This window comes from Dermatophagoides farinae, chromosome 4, assembly GCF_024713945.1.
Source record: "Dermatophagoides farinae isolate YC_2012a chromosome 4, ASM2471394v1, whole genome shotgun sequence".
Taxonomy (NCBI): Eukaryota; Metazoa; Arthropoda; class Arachnida; order Sarcoptiformes; family Pyroglyphidae; genus Dermatophagoides; species Dermatophagoides farinae.
The window spans coordinates 4,282,712-4,309,885 of record NC_134680.1 but is presented as its reverse complement, the minus strand read 5'-3'; the positions used below and the strand labels follow the sequence as shown (position 1 = coordinate 4,309,885).

Below are 27,174 nucleotides of genomic sequence, written 5' to 3'. Positions count from 1 at the left end.
ACTGGAATAGTCACCCGAAAAAAATATTTTCATATAAACATCTTATGATTATCATCATTGAATTGATCCTTTTTATGAAAATCAAAATTTAAAATCTTAAAATCATGGGACATTGGATTTTAGAGGTGACAAAAATTGGTATCTACATAACATTACCATTATCATCATTCATTATATTCAATCATCCAAGTTTCTATGCTCCAATACTTTATGAATGGCGTAAAAAAATCAAACCATTCACTGTTAATGATGAAATTATGCGAAAACGGCAAGAAGAATTTGAAGAATTATTGATTATTGAACAATCAATGAATGAATCGAACAACAAATGATTAATGATTAAATTTATTTCAATTTATTATTGTAATTGTAATTTTGGGTTAGTCAAAGATTTAAATCGTTTTTTTTTGTTGTTGGAAAATATTGCTTGAATAAAATGATTTTGTAATTGATTCATTTTTGACCATCAAAATGTTTTTGAAGTCCAGACCAACATTTATAATAATCTTCATCCAATCTTCCAAAATTCAATGCCCAATCGGTTAGCCGTAATTGTAATGAACTTTCAAACATGAATGCCATTGTACCATCAGCTACACGTGTTGGTTCCAATTTATCTTGGGTAGCTTTGATGAAACAATCATTATCCGGACCATGCGGCGTCATCATTGAATGAAGGCTAGCACCACCGGCACGAAATCCTTCCTCTTTAGCTTCATATGAACCATGGATTAAACCCATAAATTCACTCATACAATTACGGTGATAATATGGTGGCCGAAAAGTATCGGTTGCCACAGACCATCGTGGTGGAAATATAACAAAATCAGCTATGGCAACACCCGGTTTTGTTGATGGACATGTCAGAACAGTGAAAATCGATGGATCAGCATGATCATATGAAACCGTATTGATGACCATAAATTTGGATAGGTCATATTTATACGGTACATAATTACCGTACCAAGCAACAACATCAAATGGGTTATGTTCCATTTGTGCCACGAAAAGATTGCCACAATATTTGTTGATAACCTCAAATTTGATATGATCTTTATCCTCATAATAAGCAACTGGTGTCAAAAAATGTCTTGGATTAGCCAAGCCATTGGCACCAATTGGACCAAGATTAGGCAGAATGAAATGACCATCAAACACTTCTAATACATAACCACGACTTGGTTCGGTTATGTCTACCGAAAATTTCATACCCTGTTGAATGACACAGATTTCATTCGGTGAAACGGTCATTTTACCAAATTCTGTTCGAATATAAAGTGTGCCAAGCTGTGGAACCAAAAGGAAATCACCATCCGAATTATGGAAACAACGATTTTTCATCGAATCATTTGCAGTGTAAACATGTACGGCCATACCATTTCGTGAACTTGAATCTCCACCACCACAAATGGTGTTCAGTCCATCGACAAAATCAACATTTTTATCCGACATTGGTATCGGAAATGGTTTCCATCGTAATTGATTTGGTGTTTGTGCCACATTATTCCAATCGGATCGTACATTCGATTGTTCATATGGACGAAATGGTTGATGAAGTACCGAAGGACGGATACGATAAAACCATGTACGTTTATTTGTTTCACGTGGTGCCGTAAATGCTGAACCAGATAATTGTTCGGAATAAAGTTTGTATGGACAAACTTGTGGATTATTCTGCAATTCAGGTAATGAACCGGGACATCGTGGATCTTCACTACGGAATTCATTACCGAATCCCGATTTATACTAAACCGATAACAAATGATATTAAAATATGCAATTGTCAGATATCAATTCAAACCTTCAAATTTAGAAAGCTCATTTTTTTTCTTTCTTTACTGCTGTGCCTAAAAAATAACAAAATCAAAATGATGGCAATTAAATAAAATGTAATTTTTATTCTAAAGTAAAGGAATTTTTCTGCTGTTGTTGTTATTATTGATGAAATGGTGATAAAAAAAACCTGTTCCTAAACATCATAATCATCTGACATTGTCCTTGAAGAAATTATAGAAAGTGAATTAGTAATTTGAGAAGAAAAATTTATTACATCGATGTTTAAGAAAAACATAATCATCATCGAAGGTATATCTCCAAGAATGTCATTTGAATCTTTTAATCTTTATCAATTTCATTTAATCATGATTGATTTTTTGTTTTCAAGAAATAATAATAATAATGATAAATGATGATGATGATAATTTCTTTTTCGAATTCACATACACACATCCTTGACATTCATTCGTAATGATTGTCGATAGATGGTGGCGAAATCGATTTGCAATTGTCACATGTGATTGTATCTCTTGTCTTGTTTTTTCGTTTTTTTTTTGTTTGATTGCAAATTATTTTTTTAATTGATATATTCAACAAATAAAAATAATGTTATTTCGAAAATCTTGGAAATTTATCACGACGAATGCTCATAGAAATATTATTCATTACAATCATCATCATCATCCACGACATCGACAATTAATTAATGCCCATGGGCGAACATTCTCAACACCATCACCATCACCACCACCACCACCACAACAACATTCGAATATTAATTCTAGTTTGATATTTAAATGGATAGCCGCTGGTTCACTTGTGATCGGTGTACCATCATATCTGTGGTTGTATCGTTCAAAATCGAATACAGATGCTAAACTAACGAATAACACAAATGTTTCACAGAAACAAGAGAAAGATATCGATAAATCATCTATTGATAGTAGTCTACAATTGATTGAAAATCTTCCTGAAACAGTACCATATTTGATTATTGGTGGTGGGCCGAGTGGATTTTCTGCCGCACGTACAATTCGTGGTAATGATCCTACAGCTCGTGTACTGATCATAACTGAAGAGAATCATTATCCATATACACGTACACCATTGACAAAGGAACTTTGGTTCAGCGGTTTAGATGATAAATTAAGTTTTAAACAATATAATGGTAAAGAACGAAGTATCTATTTTGAACATGAAGAATTCTATTTACCATTAAATGAATTCAATTCAGCATCACATGGTGGTATTTCCGTAGTAAAATTCCATAAAATTAATCGTTTAGATGTAGCTAATCAACAAGCATATCTTGATAATGGCCAAATAATTAAATATGATAAATGTATCATAGCAACAGGAACAAAACCGAAAAATTTGAAATGTTTTGAACAAGCTAGTGAACAACAACCACAAATTGAAAAGAAAATAATTCTATATCGTTATCCAGAAAATTATCAACAATTAAATGAATTATTACCGAAAATAAAGTCGTTAACACTTATTGGTAATGGATTCACTGCCAGTGAATTAGCATTTTCATTAACGGAACGAGCAAAAAAATTAAAATCAAATGTCCAAATTAATCATATATTCGAACAGGATGGTGTATTGAATGAAGTGTTACCTGTCTATCTAAGCCATTGGTGTACAGATCGAATTAAAGATGAAAGTATTGAATTTCTAAAGTTTTTTTCTGTTCATTTTTAATTAATTTCATTCTTAATTATTAACAATTAGATGTGAATGTTATATCGAATGTTCGAATTGATGATGTCAAAATGGATAAAGATCAGCTATCACTGAAACTAACTAATGGCCAGACATTGAATACAGATATTTGTATTGTTGATATTGGTTCAGAACCAAACATCGATATTGCTAAATCAGCCGGATTCGAAATCGATCCAATCAATGGTGGTTTGATAGCCAATTCTGAACTACAAATACAATCAAATATTTGGGCGGCCGGTGATGTGGTTAGTTTTTATGATAAAAAACATGGTCGTCGAAGAGATTGTCATCATGATAATGCCATTTATACGGGGCGATTAGCCGGTGATAATGCAAGCAATGGTGGTAAACCAGGAAAACCATATTCACATAATGCAAGATTTTGGTCAGATTTAGGTGCTGATATTGGTTTCGAAGCGATCGGTATGATTGATTCAAAATTACCAACATTTGCAATGTTTGCCAAATCTGATCCAAATGATGATGAACAATATAAACATGAAAGAGGTGTATTATTCTATTTGAAAGATAAAACCATCGTTGGTATTATATTATGGAATATATTCGATGTAGATAATATGCATATAGCACGTAGAGTATTGTATGATGGTATGAAAGCGAAAGATCTAAATGATGTGGCACGATTATTTGCTCTTTATCCATCATTAACATCATCATCATTATCAGCAATGGATGTCGATGAAAATTCTAAATAATGTAAATGAATTAATGATTTTTGCTTTTGTTGTTGTGAAATGACGCAACCATGTTAAATTGTAATTGATTTAAAAAAAAATTTGAATGAAAGAAAAAAAATTGAACCCAAAATTGATATATAATGTTTATGTGTCAATATTAATTAATGTATCGTGTGTAGATAATTGAATTTTCATTTAATTCTCGAAAAATGAATGATTCTCTGCTCGAAAATGAATAAATCCCAATGGATTTCCTTCGAAAAAATGCAATAAGATCCAGTGGTGATGGTGAGAAATGGATTATTTTTATTTTGGCATTTCATTTGGTTTGTGATCATCGTCTGAAGAAGGTGTTTGGATCGTTAATAATCGCACTGATAAGTGATTGGCGATATGAATTGGGAAGATTTTCGTAAACATGGCAAAGAATTGGTTGATTATATTGCCAATTATTTGATGACCATACGTACACGGCGTGTGTTTCCCGATGTAAAACCTGGTTATATGAAAAATTTACTACCCGATTCGGCACCGATTGATGGCGAAAATTGGAACGATATTTTCAGTGATGTTGAACGTATCATTATGCCCGGTATCACTCATTGGCAATCACCATATATGCATGCATATTTTCCCGCTCTTAATTGTCCGGCTTCATTATTGGGCGATATGTTGGCCAATGCTATCAATGCATTAGGTTTTACATGGGCTTCATGTCCAGCTTGTACGGAATTGGAAATTATCGTCATGGATTGGCTTGGACAAATGATTGGTTTACCCGATGAATTTCTACATAGCCAATCAAATGGTAACGGTGGTGGTGTAATACAGACAACAGCATCGGAAGCAACATTCGTTGCATTATTAGCAGCTCGTACCGAAATGATTCGGCGAATTAAAGAAGAATTCGATGATGATTCATTGGATGATGCATACATTAATAGCCGTTTAGTTGCCTATTGTTCTGATCAGGCACATTCGTCAGTGGAAAAAGCCGGTCTTATAGGTTTGGTTAAAATGCATTTTATCGAAACGGATGATGATTGTTCATTACGTGGTGATAAATTAATCGATACAATCCGTCATGATAAAGAAGATGGTTTAATCCCATTTTTTCTATGTGCTACACTTGGTACAACCGGTGCTTGTGCATTCGATAATCTTAAAGAATTAGGCCCAATTGCAAATGAAGAAAACATATGGATACATGTGGATGCAGCATATGCTGGTACAGCATTCATTTGTCCCGAATTTCGTACATGGATGATCGGTATCGAAATGACACAAAGTATTGCATTCAATCCATCAAAATGGATGATGGTTCATTTTGATTGTACGGCAATGTGGGTGAAAAATAGTGGATCATTACATCGAACATTTAATGTTGATCCTTTATATTTGAAACATGAAAACACTGGTCTAGCTGTAGATTTTATGCATTGGCAAATCCCGTTAAGTAAACGATTTCGTGCATTAAAATTATGGTTTGTTATACGTAATTATGGCGTGAAAGGATTACAGAATCACGTCCGTAAAGGTGTTCGTCTAGCGATGGCATTCGAAGAGCTAATCAAAATGGATCAAAGATTTGAAATTCCAGCCAAACGTCATCTTGGTATGGTCGTATTCCGTTTGAAAGGTCATAATCAATTGACGGAAATGTTATTGAAAAAATTAAATTCTAGCGGCAAATTACATTGTGTACCGGCATCATTGAAAGGTACATATGTCATCCGCTTTACGGTAACATCGAACGCTACCGAATTATCTGACATACAACGTGATTGGTATCTCATTAAAGAGATGGCAACAATTGTATTGAAATCATTTGCACCCGAACATACGGGATACATTGGCACTTCTATACGTGTGCCATTGGGACAGATTAAAAAGAAATCACCAGCGTTCGGTACTAGTTTATTACTATCAAATTGTCCACGTACACCAAAAATTATTAACGCTAGTTTTATGGCCATTTTCGATAATCAAGATATGGCCAATGATTATGTAAAACATTTTAAACATATGCATGATTCAAATAGAAATCAGCAATCAGGACCAGCATTACGACGTCGTATAAAGGGTTTAATGTTGACCGATAAACAACATAGTCTTGATTCACGTATCGATCTTATCGATTCGATTATAGCAACGGTTGATAAACAGAATATAAATCGTTTAAATATGGAAACAAAAATTAAAACACATTCTGTTTCATCAGGTTTGTTTTATTTTTCATTAATGAATCAAATTTTTAAATGATTAAATGTTTTTTTTAAATCAATAAATAATATTTAGCCGATTCAATACAGGAAAATCAAAATGAACCGGATGAGATGAGCAAAAGTCAAGATGAATTAAATCGAATTTGATAGATGATGATGATGGTAAAATGACGTTGGAATTGGAATTATCGAATTTTCTATTCATTTATCATGCACAACTATAGATACAGATGGATTTATCTTCGGAAACCGATGCTAATCTAGTACCATTAGGATTGAATTTAATTCCCCAAACTTGATCTTTATGTTGTTCCAATGTATGCAAACATTGTTTAGTATCTATATCCCAGATTTTTACCGTTTTATCCGATGAACTAATAATCATAATATATAGGTATTTAATTAAATCATGAAAAAATGTTAAATTATTAATTATAATTAAAATTAAATTTCAAAATAAAAAAATAAATTACCTTGATGCAAAATGTTTGTTATCGGGTGAAAAGGCAACATTTAGAATGGCTGAACCATGACCAGAAAGTGTGGCCAATAATTCGCCAGTTTTCACTTCATACACTTTCACGTGACAATCATCCGAACCGGATATTAGATATTTACCATCGGGTGAAAATGCTAATGAACGTATGGGCATTGCATGACCTTCTAATGTGGTCATTATTTTACCCGTTTCAACATCATATAATTTTATCATACCATCGATAGCACCACCGGCAATCTGTTTCGAATCTTTTCGCTATAACACAGATGAAAATGGTGAGATACATCAAGGTAAATAAACAAATATACTTACAATGGCAATACACATGGTAAATTTTCCGGTGGAATCCAATTCTTTATTATTATATTTTTCACCCGTTGTCGTATTATACAGAACAATTTTACCCGATTGTGTACATGTGGCTAGAAATTCAGAATTTGGTGCAAATACCACTGTCCATGCATTGACTGGACCAGCATCAATACTTAAAATTTGATCACCCGAATCAAGATTATATAAACGTATAATACTATCCAATGAATTGGATGCAGCAATCGTTCCATTATGATTGATATCCACCGATACAACACCCAATGAATGGCCTTCGAATATATATTGTAAATCCATATTATCATCTTGATCACTGTAAACAATTGATGGATTGATTAATTGAAATTTTTGAAAATTACAATCAAATTATTTGATAAAATTACATTTTCCATGCTTTTACAGTATCATCAAGGCTGCCAGTAACAATATGTTCAACATTATCTGTTTCACTTTTACCCCATGATATTGACCAAATTGAATCATCATGAGCATTCTCATGTGTATAAATCAATTTGAATACCTAAATAAGAAAAAATTTTGAATAAAAATTCTTTCAACAAATTTGAAATAGTTACCATTATTCAAAATGATGATCAATCAATCAATAAATCAATATAATCCCAAAATGGAAATTTCAAAAATTATCAATTTGCTCATGAACCGCAAAATGCATGCAAACATTTGATCACGTGATGATTCTGTGACATATTCCACGAAATTTCCATAGATGTCGTTATGTATGAAAAGGAAAAATTCAAACGAAAAAAAAATTTGAAAAATTGTTTTAGAAAAAATTGCTCAACAAACAAACAGACAGACAAACAAATCATGAGAATTAAAATAATGAAAAATTGTCTCTTTTTTTGTATCGAATATTTATATATTTCATCAATTCATCATATAATCAATATGTATAGTATATATATAAATAGCAAGAATATAATGTATATATGGAACAAGATTCAAGAGAAAGAAAGAGAGACGATTTTTTATGTTTTCGGGTGTGTATGGGCGTTTGTTGGCTGTATCATTTGTGTGTGTGTGTGTGTATCATCAATTTGTCAAAATAATTTGGGCAAATCATAAACGATTGATTCGAATCAATCAATCACTCCATCGATGTGAAACAAATGAATGAATAAATCAGCGAAAAAAATACATAATCCTGTCCGGTGTTTTTATTTTTGTTTGTTTTTGTTTTCAAAATTGTATGTATGTGTGGGCTTGTATGTCACATTTGAATGATTTAATTTTTCGAAAAAAAATTCTTGTTTTTCTCGATTTTTTTCGTTTTTTTTTGATTTCAAAACAATTTACAAACAACAACAACAATAATCCGTTGGTCAGATGATGATGGGTCATTGAAACGAACGATAAAAAAAATTAGAAAAATTGAACGAACGAACAAAACAAAAAAAAAAATGAAAACAAACAAACAAATTTTGAATGATCAGTGGGTGTATGTGTGTGTGTGTGTGATGATGATGTAGGTGGTGGTCACGATGATGAACAAGAACAAAACACAAAAAAAAATATAGATGACAACAACCAAAAATGACGATGAGATAACAGGAAAAAACCGGAGAAAACGAATAAAAAATAAATGACAATGTTTTGTTTTGTTTTGTATTGTTTTTGGTGAATAAAAATTCTTATAATTAATTAATATATATATTGCGTAGGTGTGATGGCATTGTTGTTGTTGTTGGCTTATTATTGTGTTTGTATCATGTGATTGCAGGAAAATGAATAATCCAGAAAAAAAAACAAAAACAACAAGAATCATCATCATTAATCTGTTTTGTTTTTCAATTTTTTGATTTTCATTATTAATAATTATATCGCTGATTTTTTTTCGCAAAATAACGGGAAAAAAATTCGGCTAACAGATTCTGTCTTTGCCCGTCAGGTGTGTGTGTGTGTGCTGAAGAAAAGATGCTAAAAAAAAGATGTTCATCATCTATATGTATATTGTTGACTACTTCCAATAGATTTTTTTTTTGTTGAACAGAGTTATCAGTATTACATTGGTGTTTGTTTGTTTTTTTTTATATTTCACTAATTTTCATTCATCTACCTGTATAATATATATGGATTGGAAAAAAAATGATAATGTAATGATGATGAAGAATATTCCAAATATTTTCGGGCTAATTTAAATATTGTCAACGACGAAAACGAAACAAACAAAAAAAAATTGTTTTTCACAATAAAAACTACAAGAAAAATTCTGCAGATTCATGTATGCATGTATGTATTTTGTTGTTGTTGTTGTTGTGGTCGTACACTTGTTGCATGAACAGAATTCAAAAGTGTTTTTTTTTCTCTCATATTTTATCTTGATAAAATGAAATAATTTCTTTTTTTTTTGTTGGTTGGATTTGGTTCAATGATTCGTGTATGTGTGTGTGTGTGTTGTTTTTTCATTCCACCCACAAAAAAAAAAACATTTCGACAATTTGTACAATGATGATGAATGAATGAAAATTTATTAAATGTAAAGAATGAGAGAAGAAGAAGAAAAAAAATCGAAATGAATTGAATCATAAATGAGAAAATGGATGGTTGTGAAATGTGTTGTTATTGTTGTTAGTGGTGGTTGCGAAGAATGTAGTTGTCACGGATGATGATGATGATGGCGATGATGATGTAATGATGTGATGGATAGAAGAATCGTGGATGATTCATGAATTGTGAAATTATGATCAGGTTTTTTTTTAGTTTTCTTTTTCATCTTCTCTTCTTTGGGGGAATAATGTCGATTTTTTTTTGTATATAATGTTGTAGTAGTAGTAATTAATAATAATAATAAAAAAAATTTTTGTTTGTATCAAAAAAAAACCATCGAAAGAAATTTTCTTTTTTTTGTTTCATTCTGGTTTTCCACCCACCCACACACACATACACACAGGTTTTTTTGCTGGAAAGAATTTTTTGTTCAATTACTTTTTTTTCATTCGTTCCTGCTGCTGTGATTGGTGTGTGTGTGTGTATGTGTCTGTATGCAAATAATTTAATTTTTAAATTTTATAATAATAATATAATTCCTATGTATAAAATCGATCCGAATTCGATAGATTCGATTGCTGATGTTGACGTCGTTGATGATAATGATGGTGATGGATGGTTTTTGTTTTGGCCAAAATTTGAATATTTCTGTATTACATATATAATACATACACATACACACAGTCACTTATAAACATATTTCAACAACATGAAAAAAAAATTTCATTTTCCATCATCATCACTATATTCTTCTTCATCTTCTTTCACTTAATAACCGGTAATTAGAATGAAAAAAAATTGCAGCACCATATACATACACATAAACCAAAGATGTCTCTCTCTCTCTCTCTCTAACTCACACACACACAGAAACAAACAAACAACATAGAAAAAGGACAACTTTCTAACAAAGGAAAAACAAATTGTTTTGGTTTGGTTTTGTCTTGTGTGTGTGTGTGTGTATATCGTGTGAAAAAGATAACTTTTGTTTGTTTGTGTGTGTGTGATCAATGTCCATAGATGTGTTGTTGTTGTTGTTGTTGTCGATTTTCGGTTGTTGTTATCGGTTGTCATTGTTCTCGTTGTTATAGTTTAATTAGTTAGACCAAATTATACTCTTTTAAATTTGACTGTAATATTGTATCTTTCACAGCAGCAAAAACGAATCGAATATTTTCCGTATCTATTATTATTATTATCATCATTGAGAGAAAAAATATTAATAATACAATGAAATGAATAAAATTTACATACCTGTTGCACAGGTAAAATGAGAATAAATTATTTTCTCACTGTCCGGATTGAGATCGACAAACATTTTTAATATAAATTCTCTGGCATGTAATGGATCCTTTTTTGGACCTATATATTTGTTAAAATCAATTAATCAATTAGTGTTAGAGAATCAATATCAAATCAAACACTTTACCATCATATTCGGGAAAGTAATCAACTAAATGTGAATACATAATTTTTTCTTCCAATAAATCTTTTTTATTTAGAAATAATATTACGGAGGAGTTCTGAAACCATGGATATGTTATTATGGTCTTGAACAATGCTTTCGATTCCTCCATTCGGTTCTGATAAAGAGAAAAAAACAGAATTAAATTTTAGGAAAAAAAACAAAAACAATAATCCAAAAAAATACATACCTCATTATCAGATTCGAATAAAATTTGATCATATTCACTTAAGGCGACTAAAAAAATAATTGAGGTTACATTTTCAAAACAGTGGATCCATTTTCTTCTTTCGGATCGCTGGCCACCCACATCGACCATCCTATATATAAACATGTATTTACCAAATTAATTGATTAATTGTAATTAAAAAAAAAAATATCAATTTCAAACAAACCGGAATATAATCGAATCAAGATCAAAAGGGTATTCTATGATGCCAGTAGTAGGCACTCTGACACGCAGAATATCTTGTTGAGTAGGCAAATAATCTGGTGCGGCAATTCGATCAATGTCGCTCAAATAGCTAGGAAAAAAAACAAATCAATCAATCCAAAAAAAAAAAAATCAAAAGTAGCACACTTACTATTTGGCAGAATCGGTGAGCTGATATTCTCTTCTTCTATCAAAACATTCTTGTATACCAGTATCGGCCCATAAACATTTGATTGCTTCAACATATGGACTATCAAATGTGGTCACTGTTTCATAATCAACAGAACGTACTAGATCGGCGTTTTCCTTGAATTTGAAAATAAAACATTTTTGTTAATAACCACACATTTTATCAAGAAAAAAAATAACATACAATATTTTTACTATCTTTATAAGGTATTTTGAGCATATCCATCGCTTTGATCATACTTTGCATGGCCATAAATATGTTCTGAAAGACCAATTTAATAAAACCTTTTTTATCTTCATCCGAATATCCTGATCCATGTATGATACGCATCTGTTTGATGAATGTGCTTTTACCGGATTCTCCGGTACCTATGTTTTGTGGATAATAAGATAATTAAGAAGAAAAAAAACAAAAATCCAATCAATCAATCAATTCGACACAAACTTGTTGATCATATAAATGTTCCAAATTATTAGTAATCACTATCCGAAAAAAACGATAAAAATAAATGTACATCTTTCTCGCTCTCTCTTTCTAGTTTTTTTTCGTTAATTCCACATTTACCGTTCCTGCCCCCCCCCCATGAAACCATTCAAATGAGAAACATTTTAACTCGTTCTTTCCAGTTTTATTCTTCACCTTTGTTTGGCAATCTATCAAAACATTCAAAGATTTATTTATACATCTATTGAATATATATAGAGAGAGACAAAAGGGAAAAAAGCATCTTTTCTTTCTGAATTTTTCTCATTTTTTTTGTGTTTTGAAATTCTCATACTAGGTTGAAAAATAAATTACTATGATATTGATCATATAGAATTTTTAATTTTTTTTTCAAATTCATCACGAATGTTTGTTTTCTGCATGTCTGCCAACACACAAACATCAATATCCAGAATATAGAATCCAACCAAAAAACACAACCATTACAACAGTATACACACAAGCCCAACAAATCCAACAATCAACTAACTAAACAACATTTTCTTGTTGAGTTTAGCTATTTGTTAATTAGATTCAATCAATCAATCAAAGATATGTATATATATTGTATAACGTATAGATTCACATTCAACATACACATACACACACACAGAGAGAAAGAATCGAGCTCTACAAGTGTCTGGTGTGTGTGTGTGTAGCTAGTTTTTAGATTTGAAAATTATTTCAACAACAACAAAAAAAAATTTCCTACATACTACTACCCATTTATAAACATTATTTTATATATTTCACCATTAAAAATAAAGAGATTCCTGGTGTTTTTAAATTTTTTTTTTGTTAATTTCATTTCCACAAACACACACGCAGAAACAGAGAAAAAAATTGTATGTAAAATGAAATAAACATCAAAATAGTGAAAAAAAAGAGAAAAAAAAATATTACTATAAACACAAAACAAATCTATTCCACTAACCTAACAATAGATTTAAATCTTTAAAGATTTTGTCGAGATTAATAAAACAAAAAACAAAATAAATGTGTGGCCTGCGCGTGTTTATGGAGGAAATTTAAAGCGAAAAAAAAATACCAAACAAATTCAATCATCAACAACATTATCGACAGGATTGAATGGATCAAATTAAAACTTTCTCTTCAACGAAAAAAAAAAACGAAATGATTGACAATAGAAAAATCGCAAAAACAAAAAAAAAGCAAAACAAAATGAAATAAAAATCTTAAAAAATCGTAAAGCCAAAAAAAATCAATCAAAGTTTTTTGAATGTACAAGTCAATTTATTAGGTTTTTTTTCATTCAAATGAAAAACAAAAAATTATCAGAGATTAACGACAACAATCAACCGATAAAAACCAAATAACAAGCAGATCATAAATCATTTTTTTTGTTTTGTTTGAAAATGTCAATTCCAATATATACATTATAAATGTAGACAACAACAAAAAAAATGTACCAACAAAAATAGTCGTCATCAGCGTATCCCAGGACAAGAAAAACACACAAAAAAAATCCTACAGGTGCTTTATGTATGAGGATTCATTATATTTACCTATATATACATAGATAGATAGATAATGCCTGTCTCTCGATTTGTATGTGTATGATGTTTGATATTCAAGGTTTGTATAAATATGGTGAAAACAAAAATAAAACCAAAAAACCGATTTCAATTCACACACATATCAATCAATCAATCAAAATTACCAACAGCCACAACTGTGGAAAATGGAACAAAGATAAAGAAAAGAAAAAATGTGATAATAAGTAAATCGGTTAAAAGATAAACTTTAATCTGATGATGTATATTTCTCTAAATTGCAAGAAGAAAAAAAAATCAAAGGAATCCTTCAAAATTATTATTAACCTCTATATCTCCAACTATATCCCAAGTAAAACAAACAGATATAAAAAACCAATTGACAAATTGAAAATTGGAAAGAATTGACAAAAAAAAAGTTTTTTTTATTACTGATGTCGTAGTAAAACATTTGAGGAAGAGATAATGAGTAAGAGCGAGAGCGAGAGAGAGATTAAAAGAGGAAAAACCCTGAATATTACTATTCTATCGAAAAAAAAACAAATTTAAATGTTAAATGAATAACCACTATCATCATTTTCAACTTGAAATCCAAACAACAACAACAACAGGATGGAAAATAATTGAAAAAAATATCTAGTCACACACACACACACACACACAAACAGACTGTAGACACACACCTTTTTTGTCACTTTTACTTTTTTTCATTGAAAAAATCTATGATAGAAGGCGGATAATAATTTGTACCTGAATGGTTAGCTAGTTAGATAGATGAATGGATGTATGATGGAAATATTCTCATCATCGATTTGTACATTGATCGTGACATTGTCGAGGTAACAACAACACAATCATTATAAAAATCACAAAAAAAATTTTATTTTTGACTACTACCATCATTTTCACACACCAACATCACTACCAAATTCATCAATTATTAATAATAATTTTTCTTATTTGAATATTTTGAATTTTTTTTCTGTTTTCAAGTTTTTTCTTCTAGGATTATATAATGTTTTTGTCGATTATTCAAAAAAAAAAAAAAATTTTTTTATTAATTTTGAATCATTGACAGATGGTTGTATTGTAGTTTTTTTTTTGGTAAACAATCGCACAATGACCTAAATAAGAAAAGAGAAATTATTTTTCATTGCTTCCATAATACACCTACCATTCGTCTTAAACACACACACAAAAAAAATGAAAAAAAAACAAAATGAAAATACAAAGTTTTTATCTTATCATTTCGAATAAAGTATAAATTAAAATTAAAATAGAAAAATTTAAAACTTTTGTCTTCACTTCAATGAAAGGTACGAGAGAAAGAGAGAAAAAAATTAGGAAAATTTAACCTAATTCTAGCATCCAACATCATCACCATCAACGACAAGCTTAGGTCCAGCAACAATTCTATCATTACAACATAATGTGAAAAGGGGAAGACTTATCCTGTGAAAAAAATACCCGGATAATGGGCCTGCAACAAAAATTGTATATCTAAATCTCTATATTGATCAATCAATCAATTTAAATGATGAAAGATCAAAGATCAGAGAGAAAAAAAAACAATCAATCAATAACCATTCGATATTTTTTTTCAAATAATGACAGGGAAAAAGAAAAATTTTTTTGTTCGTGTTTTATGATTTAATTTAATTTAATTTGATTGACAAAACATGTGACACTAAAAAAATCAAACACACAAAGCACACATCATCATTATCATCAAAATCAATGTCAAAATGGACAACAATAAATTAATTACAATTTTTTCCCAGGAAAAAAACCCTAAAAAGACTATGAAAAGCATCTTCAGTCACCTTTTTTTTAAATTAAAAATTATTTTCTATCCTGAATCCACATCATCATCATCATGGATTCTGGGATTCTGGCCATAAAGAAATACATTTAAAAAACACATACAACACACATTGAAATAGGAAAAAAAATGGGAATAAGAAAAATCGGGACCTATACACACATTGTACTGCCACTTTTCTTTCGCCCCCACACTCAGGCCGTTCTTTGTATTTTTTTTTCCTATATTTCTAGTTAAACTATGGCACAAACACATCGACCCGAATACTTTAAGCAAAAAAAAGAACGAATAAAATCCAAGAAACCCCCAAATAAAGAATATTTACAATAAACCACACACAAACACATAAACATTGCGTTTTTTTTTGATTCTGAGTCTGTGTACCATTCTCTCTCTCTCTCTGTGTGTGTGTGTATGGAATTGAGGTCATTGATGTAGTGGGCGCCAAAAAACTTTAACCATCAATAATAATACTAATAAATGGGCAAATGGGCGATATACAAAGATCGAAAAACTGGCTGACTAACTAACCGAATGAATGAGTGAATAAATTGAAAAGAATTTGGAATTTTTTTTTGTTTTTTTTTTGTTCTATTGCTAATGCTAAACCAACCAACCGCACACACACACACACACACACACCCCAACTCGAAAAAAGTCTTTCAGTCTTATTTATTTTTTTTGAATCAAAAAAAAAGAAAAACAAATCAAATCAAAACTAACAAAAAAAAATAAAACATACCAAGTAATAATAATTTGAGCTCACGACGAGCATCTCGCTTGTCTTTGCGAAGTTGACGTTCAATTTCTTGATTAATCCTTTTCTGTTCTTTCGCCTCTTCGCTCAGACAGCACGCCATCACTGTAATACCCGTGGTTGCGGTTTTTTTTTATATCCTTTCGGATCGTTTGTTTTAATGATTACTCGTCACTGACGCGTCTTATTATTTTTTAAGACGCCGGACGAGAATCATAAAAACGAACACACGGTTGTACAACCAAAATGAATGAGAAAAAAAAATAATTGAAGAAATTTGAAAAAAAAGAAAAAAAATAATCTTGGATTATCGATCAATGATATATAAATGATGCAAGATTCAATGCCAATGTTTTGTTTTGTTTTGTTGATTGGTTGATTATGTCTAAAAAAAGGTGTATAATAACAATATATTCAAAAGATTTTTTGTTGTTTACAAAAAAAAAAAAAATGAAAAGAATTTCGGATGGCTAGTAAAGTAGTAGTCGTAGGTTGTTGTCGCTGTTTTCGTTGTATGATTTTTGTTGCTGTTGTTGTTGTTTCAATGCGAATAATTGAATTTTTCCTAATATTTTAAAAAATTTAAATCAATGATAAAACAAATGATTTTTTTTCTCTTCTCCAATGATGAGTTGAATCATATATATGATATATTTGTTGTTGTTATTATTGTCGAAAAAAATATTTTATTTCGGATTTCACTTTGATTGAATGAATGAAATAGTCGTCGTCTGTTGTTGTTATGGTTATGTGGCTATATGGTTTTTTTGTTGGCACCTAAGAAGATTCTACAATTCTTTTTTTTCTGGCAAAAATTTTTCTATTTTTGCTATTGTTCTGGACGGGAAAATGGTCGTCGTTATTGGAGTGTGTGTGATGAAGAGAATAATGAAAACTTTACTGATATTGATAGGTCGGTTGATTAATTTTCAAATTAATTTTTTTTTGTTTGAATTATTTTAATTGCAACATGTGTGTGATGATGATGAATTTTTCTTCTTTCTTCTTTTTAATCACAAAAAATTGAAATCGAAAAAAAATTGCACAAAATTCTTTTCATAAAACAGAATGATGACCAATGAGTGTGGGTGTTTGGTTGGTTGTAATCGAATATAATATGTATATATATAGAAGGGAGGAAGCAATTGAATAAGATACAAGAAAATACACACACAACACCCACACTGATTTTTGAAACCAAAAATCCAATCAATTAATCCATACACACGCACAGAGATAAGAACAAAAGAATATATCTTTTTTCGGATAATATATATTCAACCGGTTATTTTTAGCTCCACAATCGAAGATATATCGAATTTATACGTATATATAGAATATATAATGTTGAATATGAATGGACCAATCAAACCAGAAAAAAAAACTTGTTGGATTTCTTCAATTTTGGATAATTCGTGTTATGATGATGAAAATTGGCCCAAAATTGAAGGGATTGAAGAAAAAAAAATCAATTCTGCTTCAACGATGGCAACAGTAATTATTATTATTATTATTTTTATCCGTTGATTAAATTAATTTTTTTTTTGAGATTAAATAATTGGATGATAATAATAATAGATATATATAGGCAGTGAACGAGTTGAATCAATAGTAATTTTGAATGAATGAATGATGATAATTATTTCGATGAAATAAAAAAAGAATCAATCAATACCAAAAATAATGGCGACAATGATGTTACAATACTGTGATTTTTTTTTTCTTCTTCTTCTTCAGATAGATTGAACCTGTGGACAAATTGAAAAATTTTTTGTTTAAATTTGCAAAAACAATAAATTAACAATTATACAAACTTTTTGGCTTCAAATTATTTATACTGATGATGATGATCATATATGTGATCAGATGATGAATATTTTTTATTTTAAAGGAAATGTTTTCTTTGATTTTGTTGTTGTTGTTGTTGTTGTTTTTCATTAAAAAATTATTATTATTATTTCATTTATTGTTGTCATTATCATTGGCAGTGTTGTAGATCCATCATTAAATTATAGTAGATGGCAGAGGGTTTATTATAGATTGTTGTTGATGATGATGATGATGATGATTATTTTAAATCAATTTTTGAATTGTTTTTTGTTTTTTTTTTATCGCATAAATTGATACAATCACGAATCAAATTTAATCAGAATGATGATGATTGATGACAAAATTCACAAAAAAAAACAACATTTCTCATAATCAGCAACAGTTTTCAACTATTTTTTTTTTAAACAATATTCAACTTTTTAAAATATACATCCACTGATTGTTGTTGATGAAAATTGAAATCGAAAAAAAAACAATATACAGATTTTTGACCTCAAAGGTCAAACATTAAAATAAAAAAAAATTTCGGTCACTTTTTTTCAAAAAAAAAAAACATTCGATTAAATTCTGCTGGACGATGTTAGCGATGACTACAACAAATTGAAATTCGAATCATTTGTTGAAAACCCTTTTCATCACCACCCACAAACATATACAAGGAAATCATCCATCATCATCATCATCATTCAATCATCAATGGTGTGTGTGTATAAACATATTTCCTCATTTACGCACACACCCACCAAACAAACAAACAAAGACACACACACCCACTATCTCTCACCCAACACACATTTGCTCATCACCCAACAACAACAACAACAACAACACTCGCTTTTCGCACACACACACTCTCTCTCTCTCACACACACACACGCACACACTGTCACTTTTTTTCATAAAATTTTTTTTTCTTTTTTTTCTCTTCAAATTCTTGTCATTATCATCATCATTATCATCCAGGATTGATTTTTTTGAAACAAGAAACAATTTTTCATTTCATGGATCAAAAAGTGTGTGAGAGAGAGAATGCTGTTGCTGTGAGAAAAATCGACCAGAATTTTTTTTTCAAAAAAAAAAAATTGATGATTCGACGGTTATCACTTTAAAAAAACAATCGATGAAATTGAAACGTGTTTTTTTTGTATGATGTGATGAGATTGTTGTTGTTGATTTATTATTTATTTTTTTTTGAATTATGAATAACAAACGTTGATTGATCAAATTGATGATTTGATTTGAAAATGATGTTTTTTTTGAATCTCGTTGAATTTTTTTTTCTTCTGCCTTTATGTTTCCGTTGCTTGATTGACCAGTTGATTCACACATTGATATTCAATCATCAAGAATATTTTACATTAGAAAATTAAGCATGGATAGTAGAAGAAAATTATGAATATTTTTTTTTTGTTTTTGGATGAAAAGATACACAAAACAAAACCAATAAAAAAGAAATAGGAAAACAAAATTCGAATGATAATGAACTCGTCGGAAATTATATTTATTTATTTATCTATTTTTCGGTTTGAGAATTTTTTTCTGCTGTTTTTTTTTCATTTGGATAATTTTTTTCTTTATTTCTTTTTTTTTTGGGTAAAGAATACATGAGAGAGAAAGTAGAAAAAAAACCGTATGATGTGAGTAAATTAGTGAGTTGAGTTAGTTGAGAGAGAGGGAGCGTTTTTTTCTGTCTCTCTCTCTCTCTCTCTCTCTCTCATAGGATTTCTCTTATTTTACAATATTTGTGGTATGTGTGTGTGTGTGTGTGTGTGTGTGTGGTTCTTTACACATCATCCATAAATGCTTCCAGAAAAAAAATTGTTGTTGTTGTTTTTTATATTTAAAAAAAACGAATGGATGCTACTGCTTTTGATGTTGATAATGATGATGTTCATACAACAACAACCAAATGAAATTGAAAAGAGAATCTCATTTAGATTTACCACTACTAAATAATTTTTTTCCTTTCGAGAATAATAACAGTATGTGCTAACTATTAGTAGAAGCATCGATTACTTCCCGGTAGTAGTGGAAATACTAATGCTAGTAGTAGTAGTGATGGTAGTAGCTAATACATCACACACAAGAATAATAGAATTCTTTTGAACGGACGACGTTGATAAAAAAAAACAAAAAAACAAACGAGGAAAAGTCTTGTGGCCAGAATGTGTGTATAAAGATTTTTTTGGTTACGACGACAACGAGATGATGTTTTGAGTGAATATTTTTTGGGTTCAAATAAATAATGTGTGTGTGTGTGTGTGTTACTTGTACCGCTTTGTGTATTATATGCATAATAATAATATGCAGAATATTATATGTTCGATTTAATCTGATTGATGATGACAATGATACATCCCATTCTCTTTTTTCATCTATTAATACCACTACTACCAAATATTATCGATAGAATATAATGAAACGCATGTATGTATTATATGTATGTATTATAGCTAGCATCATCATCATCACCATCATGCGATCACATTACATCCTCATCAAAGGATGCCACTATGCATTTTTTTTTTTGGCCCCCATCACTACCGCAATTCATGCCGACAATTCTATACTCCTTACATAGATTTCGTTACGTTTTTAGAAGTGATTCAAAAATTGGATTGAATAGTTTGATTCGATAATGATTCATGGATCATCATATATTTATTTTATGAAAAAAAAGATGTTACAGTCAATGTATGACGCGAGAGGAGAGGTGTGAGTGGTGAAAATTATTTGATCAAAAATAATAATAAAAAAATTATTCTAAATCGGAACCCCTTTTTTTGTTTTATCGATTTCAATTTTTATTTGATTGAAATGAATTTTTTTTCATAACAAAAAGGGCGGGCGTTCTGAATATATTTTTTTTGTTGAGGGTTGTTGAGAATTGAAACCAATCAGAATTCTGGTCAAGAATCGATCATCATCATTCGTTATCGATCTTTGATTTTCAAGAAACAAAAAACAAATATTCACTCATGGAATTACGCCATCTGGATCACACAATATTTGTAACAATTACACACACACACACACAGTGCACTGTACCCTAGAATATTTTTATGAGATGAAAACCAAACGAAAAAAATCGGCAAAAAAACCGAAGGTGTGTGATGTGAGTGTTAAAGGTTTGGATTTAGATTCTTTTCCCCCAAAAACCAACTCCACACATCTGTGTGTGAATGTGTGTAATTTTGGGTGTGGCAGCCACAATAAATGATACACATTGATAGACACGACTTCCAGGGATCCATCTGGCATCTCTCATTTTTTTTTCTAATATAACAACAATACCCAACCCAAGATACAAAAAAAAATTCTTACCACTACCATCGCTACTACCGCTACCACTATCATCATCATTAGTCGATTGATCCAACCATCATCACATCATGGCATATATATATCGATTTCCTATATAACACATTTATAATTTCTGTTCTTTTTTGGATCGGTAATAACGAATTTGTACGAATACGATATCTGTGTATGGTAGACACACACGTTATTTCATCATCATCATCATGTGCAACAAGAATATATTTATTCTTTTTATTTCCACTGTGTATGCGTGTATGGATGCCTGACCCAATGACCGATGTTGCTCTCAATATTCGTACAAATTTTTCACTTGAAAATTTTTTTTTCTTCCTAGCTTGCCTATAGGAAAATAAGACACATACACACACACACACACACAGCTGCTCTTGATCCAGTTTTTAGCTATATTTTTATTTTTCTTTTTTTGGCGGGCCAATTTTCTCAAAGTTGTTGGATGATTGAAGAACTACAGCCACCACTTCTTCATCGAAGTTTTTTTTTCCTCCGAATTACATCTAGGCCTGATGATGGTGGTGGTTGTGTCACCACACACTCACACACACACATACATTCAAAGGCCGGATGTGAACTTCGGCCGGGTTCGTTGTTCCAAAAGCTTCCAGAATTTTTTTTTCTTTCTCACTTTCGTTGTTGTTGTTGTTGTTATCGTTTTCTCCGGGAAAAAAATATATTTCGACAACGACGAATAATTAGGTCAAATCATCATCCACAACAACAACAACAACAACAGCGACAGCAACAGAATCATCAGAAGCATTAGAGCCAGACATAGACTGTGACCAGGGCCGGCCCGGAAAATCGCGAGGCCTTGTGCAAAGTCAACTTGAAAAACGCGAGGCCTTAAAAAAATTAAGGAATTTTCAAAAAATGATTGCTTAAAAAAAATTTGAAGCGTTAAAAATCTTGATTGTTAATTTGAAGCGCGCTAAAAAACAACTGGCAAAAAACTGCGATCGTTCATAAAGTCTGTGCAGCAATTTATGACCGAAAAAATTTCCAAAAGCTTGTATCAATCAATTTAAATTTTTTCTAATGATCATCAAATCATCAACGTCATTCGAATCAGTAATGTCACCTCGACTCTATTTTGGTTATTTTAGATTTTATTTGGACTTTCTATAAATTGATTATAAAATGCGTTGAAAATTTCAGATTCATGAAATTAATAACATTACCAATCATTCAATCCAAGTAAAACTATTGCCATGATCGTTCAACAAAGGAAATTGTTTTAAGAATTTTTCAATCTCTATTCTGAAGTGCATTAAGATTTTTGTGTCATTTTTGATTCTAAATCACTATAACCAACCAACCAACCGCAACCAACGGCCAACCTGCGGCTCTTTAAAAGATTATTTGTGGCTCTCGATAAATGTATTTGAGATGGTGGAAAATTTGAGCCTCACACATGTGTGACGCTTGGTCGTGAATGGGTTAAATACGTATACGTACATTTAATCTTTTTATTTCATTTAAATCAAAAATACATACACACATATTTCACCAGTGCATAGCAAAAGAGTTGTTCTTTCAAAGATTTACTAGAATCGAGAAAATGACAAATGTCCAAACTAACACGACCAGTTCAGAATCGAGAAAATGGCAAATCCAACCTAACACGACCAGTTCAGAATTGGTTGACAATGCTTTATTGATTACTTTCCCAATTCTGAACAGGTCGTGTTAGGTTGGACATGTTATTTTCTCGATTCTGAACTGGTCGTGTTAGTTTGGACATTTGTCATTTTCTCGATTCTCAACAGGTCGTGTTAGTTGGGACATTTGTCATTTTCTTGATTCTGAACTGGTCGTGTTAGTTTGGACATTTGTCATTTTCTCGATTCTGAACTGGTCGTGTTAGTTTGGACTTGTTATTTTCTCGATTCTGAACTGGTCGTGTTAGTTTGGACTTGTTATTTTCTTGATTCTGAACTGGTCGTGTTAGTTTGGACTTGTTATTTTCTCGATTCTGAACTGGTCGTGTTAGTTTGGACTTGTTATTTTCTTGATTCTGAACTGGTCGTGTTAGTTTGGACTTGTTATTTTCTCGATTCTGAACTGGTCGTGTTAGTTTGGACTTGTTATTTTCTCGATTTTGAACTGGTCATTTCATTTATCTTTCTTTGGCTTTCAGCTTTAAAAGGATCATCATCCTTTGGATATTTTTGCTTCGCCAACGAATAATCTTTTTCTAAGATTTCCAGTATTTCTTCTGAAAGTTGTTTTATATATTCCAATTGTTTGAATATTGATTCAACAGAATCAACTGTACTTCTTTTTTCTGGAATCGCTTATGATGTTGATTGTTGGAAATTTGTCGACACAACATTTTTTTCATTTAATTGTTTCTCCAATTTAAATAATCAATCAATCAGTCAATTTTTTGATTTGTGATTTTAGAATTTTAGACAAGAATTTAAATTATGAGGCGACTGGTGAACAAACGGGATTGTGCATACCCTATTCGTCACCAAATTTTTGGGATAAATGATCCATGATCCATTGAAAATCGGTTTAATTTGGAATTATTGATAAATCCATCTTAAAGAAGTCAGGCAATGCATTCATTATTCATTTTCCTTTGATGATTTATCACTTACTAGGTTAGATATTTAGCCATCGACATTGTTTGTTTATTTATTTTTCCTATATTGGTTCCACTACAAACAATTCGCACAACTATTAATAGATATTTGACTAGATGAAGTACATGTTTTTGATTCAGGATTACCATAATATTCAAATGTATCAAAACAAAAAACATTTTCATTTTATTAAATCATCCAAAATTCGGAACCGCGAGGCTTTTGGAACCGCGAGGCTCTTAGTACTACGAGGCTCTTGGAACTGCGAGGCTCTTAGTACTACGAGGCTCTTGGAACTGCGAGGCTTTTGGGACTGCGAGCTGTTTCCGGAACCGCGCTGCCTCCGGCAGCGCGAGGCCTTCAGTAGCGCGAGGCCTTGTGCGGTGCACAGTCTGCACAGGCGCCTGGGCCGGCCCTGACTGTGACTGAATTGAATTGTGATCGAGGTCGGTAGCCCTGAATTTACATTGTGAGCCCAGATATCAGAATTCTCATTCGCCATGGAACTCTATATGGATTTGTTGGAATAAAATACATTTTTTTTCTTGAAAAAATATTTAAAAAAAATCTAGTATTTTTTTGTTTTGTTTTGTTTATTTAGAAGAATCAAAGAATCCAAATTCAACGAAAAATTTTAACATTTTATGCAATGTTAGATTTTCATTTACAAATCAACACTTTGGTGATGGATGATTGGCCTCTCTGTTTGGCCTTGAAAAATATCCGGGTTCCAAAATGATGATGATTCTTATTCATTGAATTTTCTTTATTTTTTCTTATCATTTCGTATGAATGAGAATTGAGAATTTTTTTTTTGCAAAAAATGACAATAACTTGTTAATCTTGCCTTAAATAATCGTGATCATATATAACTTTTTAAAAATCATGATTGAAATTTTTTTTTCGTTCCACCCTTATACCGCCATCTATCGATGATGAAAGTGAGTAAAAATATTTGCAAAATTTTCATTACAAATAATGTGCTACCATCTAGCGATGACAAATCTCATTTACTTTTTAAAAATTTTTTTAGACAAAAAAATTCTTCGTATCATTTTTTGATTTGATTGATATTAAGTGAAAAATTCAAACTTTAAAAATCAATCCTAAAATTGATGATGCTGCGATTTTTTTTCGATGCGATAAATGATGTGATGTTATTATTGAATGTGGGGGGTTATTGGAAATGATGACCACCATCATTACAACTAAATCGTACCCATCCTAAATCGATCTTATTTCACACACAAACACACACAAAATCTTGGACGAGTCGAAATAAACCAATCATCATCGAATACTCTGTTGATTGTTGCTAGATATAAAAGATTGGGTTTGGTCACAATGTTCGACGTATTTACGGACTTTTTTCAAATTATCAGAATCTACAATAACATCAAATAGAACCTAATCGTAATGTTATTTTGTGTTGACCATACATTGTCCATTTTGTGCATACATTGTGTCCAACACGAACAAAAAAAAATTTGATAGAAAAAAAAGAGAGTATTATGAGTAGAATGAAAAAGAATAGAGATTCAAATTCGAATGCTAGTGGTAAGGTTCATTCATACATTCCTCCTCCCTCTCTTTTTATTCGAGTGTATTGTTTGTGTGTGTGTGTGTGAGCTTTTCATAAAAGCATGCATGTATGCATGATGAATATCTGCATATACTGTTGGACAGATAGACAGACAGACAGACAGACAGACAGGAATCAAAACAATCGAATCGAATGAATGAATTGATCGTTCCATTTGGAACAGCAACAACATTTGAGGTAAACAAACATTGTCTATTTTGACTTTTTTTTAAAAAAATCGTATCCATTAATTTTTTGAAATAGATTTTTTGTGATTGTTTTTTTTATGATTTTTTTCACTTTTTTTTCTGGTTCCAAAACACACACACACACACAATGATCTCAATTTGTTTCAATGAAGCTTTGATAAGAAAAAAAATTCTTCATTTTCAATTTCAATCAAATCACGAATTATTCTAACGGTGTTTTTTTTCATTCTTTCAATTCATCCATTCAGCGTTTATTATAATATAACTTTGATTATCATCATTTTTATTTTTGAAAATCGCATCTCTGAAAACAACCTTGAATTTTGACGAATCAAAAGAAAAATTTAATTGCAACCACCGTTATTATCATATAATCATAATCATCACACGTACACACACACACACACCTACTAACAATAAATGATAAATATCAAATAAGCAGCAAGCTGAACAGATCATCATCATCATCAATTATAACACAAACCTCAACAACAATAACCACATAAATAGTAGGAATTCATCATCATCCATTATTCTCATTCTCATCTTCAATTTTCTCAACTCCCAGGTATCTTTTGTCATACTTTTTTTAATAATTTGAATGTGAAATGTATGCTTCCAAAAATAGCCAATTATGCAAACAGTTTTGAATTGAGCGTATGTAACCGTGTCCAGTTTTTCCCCCATTTTTTTGGTTATAAGTAGGTTGTGACATTGTATTAAAATATTTTTTTTGTTCATACATAATGGTGGTGGATACACACGACATGTGGTCATCCATTTATTTACATTAATTTTTCATTCATCTTTTTGTTTTGTTTTGATTTTGTTTATTCATGCTTTATCACCCATATTACACACATTTAATACAAACAGGTTAATTTAATTCTCTCTATGTTTGTGTGTATCTATCTATCTATCTATCTATCTCTCATTTCAGATTTTTCTTTTATTCAATTTATCATCATCACCATCATCACTGAGATAAAATTATTAATGAATCAGTCAGATGAAAGATTATTAGAACATGAGAATGAATGTCACCTGATTGAATGAACTCTATATGGATTGACAAAGATGTTGAAATTCATTTTTTTTTTTGTTCACTTATTTTCCTTCCCTTCTTGTTCTCTTTCTCGGTTTGTTTATATCATTGTCCGGGATGCAATCATCATCATCATCAGCATCCATATAA

General features: G+C 30.7%; 6 protein-coding genes across 6 annotated transcripts; 3 read left to right on the top strand and 3 right to left on the bottom strand.

Moving 5' to 3' along the window:
- Nucleotides 1-7: 7 nt before the first annotated feature.
- Nucleotides 8-452, top strand: LOC142597502 (uncharacterized). The gene has a single exon (XM_075730723.1). The coding sequence runs from the start codon at nt 105-107 to the stop codon at nt 330-332; it is 228 nt and encodes a 75-aa protein (XP_075586838.1). The 5' UTR covers nt 8-104; the 3' UTR covers nt 333-452.
- Nucleotides 330-2,056, bottom strand: hgo (homogentisate 1,2-dioxygenase). The gene is made up of 2 exons (XM_047053563.2): nt 1,802-2,056; nt 330-1,746 (listed from the first exon to the last, which is right to left on the bottom strand). The coding sequence occupies exons 1-2, from the start codon at nt 1,820-1,822 to the stop codon at nt 454-456; spliced, it is 1,314 nt and encodes a 437-aa protein (XP_046909519.2). The 5' UTR covers nt 1,823-2,056; the 3' UTR covers nt 330-453.
- A 139-nt stretch (nt 2,057-2,195) lies between these two features.
- On the top strand, nt 2,196-4,335 carry AIF (Apoptosis inducing factor). The gene is made up of 2 exons (XM_047053630.2): nt 2,196-3,445; nt 3,514-4,335. Exons 1-2 carry the CDS (start codon nt 2,383-2,385, stop codon nt 4,221-4,223), a joined length of 1,773 nt encoding a protein of 590 aa, XP_046909586.2. The 5' UTR covers nt 2,196-2,382; the 3' UTR covers nt 4,224-4,335.
- A 171-nt stretch (nt 4,336-4,506) lies between these two features.
- On the top strand, nt 4,507-6,631 carry Hdc (histidine decarboxylase). The gene is made up of 2 exons (XM_047053629.2): nt 4,507-6,426; nt 6,504-6,631. The coding sequence occupies exons 1-2, from the start codon at nt 4,599-4,601 to the stop codon at nt 6,575-6,577; spliced, it is 1,902 nt and encodes a 633-aa protein (XP_046909585.1). The 5' UTR covers nt 4,507-4,598; the 3' UTR covers nt 6,578-6,631.
- LOC124491039 (WD repeat-containing protein SL1-17) lies at nt 6,413-8,112 on the bottom strand. Its single transcript, XM_047053632.2, has 5 exons — nt 7,835-8,112; nt 7,643-7,779; nt 7,242-7,572; nt 6,904-7,184; nt 6,413-6,804 (listed from the first exon to the last, which is right to left on the bottom strand). Exons 1-5 carry the CDS (start codon nt 7,835-7,837, stop codon nt 6,639-6,641), a joined length of 918 nt encoding a protein of 305 aa, XP_046909588.1. The 5' UTR covers nt 7,838-8,112; the 3' UTR covers nt 6,413-6,638.
- Nucleotides 8,113-9,401: 1,289 nt separating this feature from the next.
- On the bottom strand, nt 9,402-20,165 carry LOC124491038 (guanine nucleotide-binding protein G(q) subunit alpha). Its single transcript, XM_075730722.1, has 9 exons — nt 18,246-20,165; nt 16,417-18,179; nt 12,039-12,223; nt 11,817-11,971; nt 11,628-11,756; nt 11,423-11,552; nt 11,197-11,350; nt 11,022-11,129; nt 9,402-10,950 (listed from the first exon to the last, which is right to left on the bottom strand). Exons 2-9 carry the CDS (start codon nt 16,532-16,534, stop codon nt 10,868-10,870), a joined length of 1,062 nt encoding a protein of 353 aa, XP_075586837.1. The 5' UTR covers nt 16,535-18,179; nt 18,246-20,165; the 3' UTR covers nt 9,402-10,867.
- Between the last annotated feature and the right edge of the window lie 7,009 nt (nt 20,166-27,174).

Coding starts and splice junctions, on each gene's coding strand:
- LOC142597502 (XM_075730723.1), top strand. CDS start 105: ATGGGACATTGGATTTTAGAGGTGACAAAAATTGGTATCTACATAACA.
- hgo (XM_047053563.2), bottom strand. CDS start 1,822: ATGAGCTTTCTAAATTTGAAG. Junction 1,747..1,801: donor TGAGCTTTCTAAATTTGAAG/GTTTGAATTGAT, acceptor TTATCGGTTTAG/TATAAATCGGGATTCGGTAA.
- AIF (XM_047053630.2), top strand. CDS start 2,383: ATGTTATTTCGAAAATCTTGGAAATTTATCACGACGAATGCTCATAGA. Junction 3,446..3,513: donor AGATCGAATTAAAGATGAAA/GTATTGAATTTC, acceptor ATTAACAATTAG/ATGTGAATGTTATATCGAAT.
- Hdc (XM_047053629.2), top strand. CDS start 4,599: ATGAATTGGGAAGATTTTCGTAAACATGGCAAAGAATTGGTTGATTAT. Junction 6,427..6,503: donor AACACATTCTGTTTCATCAG/GTTTGTTTTATT, acceptor AATAATATTTAG/CCGATTCAATACAGGAAAAT.
- LOC124491039 (XM_047053632.2), bottom strand. Junction 7,573..7,642: donor ACTGTAAAAGCATGGAAAAT/GTAATTTTATCA, acceptor AATTGTTTACAG/TGATCAAGATGATAATATGG. Junction 7,185..7,241: donor TTACCATGTGTATTGCCATT/GTAAGTATATTT, acceptor TCTGTGTTATAG/CGAAAAGATTCGAAACAGAT.
- LOC124491038 (XM_075730722.1), bottom strand. CDS start 16,534: ATGGCGTGCTGTCTGAGCGAAGAGGCGAAAGAACAGAAAAGGATTAAT. Junction 12,224..16,416: donor GCTCAAATTATTATTACTTG/GTATGTTTTATT, acceptor CACAAAACATAG/GTACCGGAGAATCCGGTAAA. Junction 10,951..11,021: donor TCATTTTACCTGTGCAACAG/GTATGTAAATTT, acceptor TAATAATAATAG/ATACGGAAAATATTCGATTC.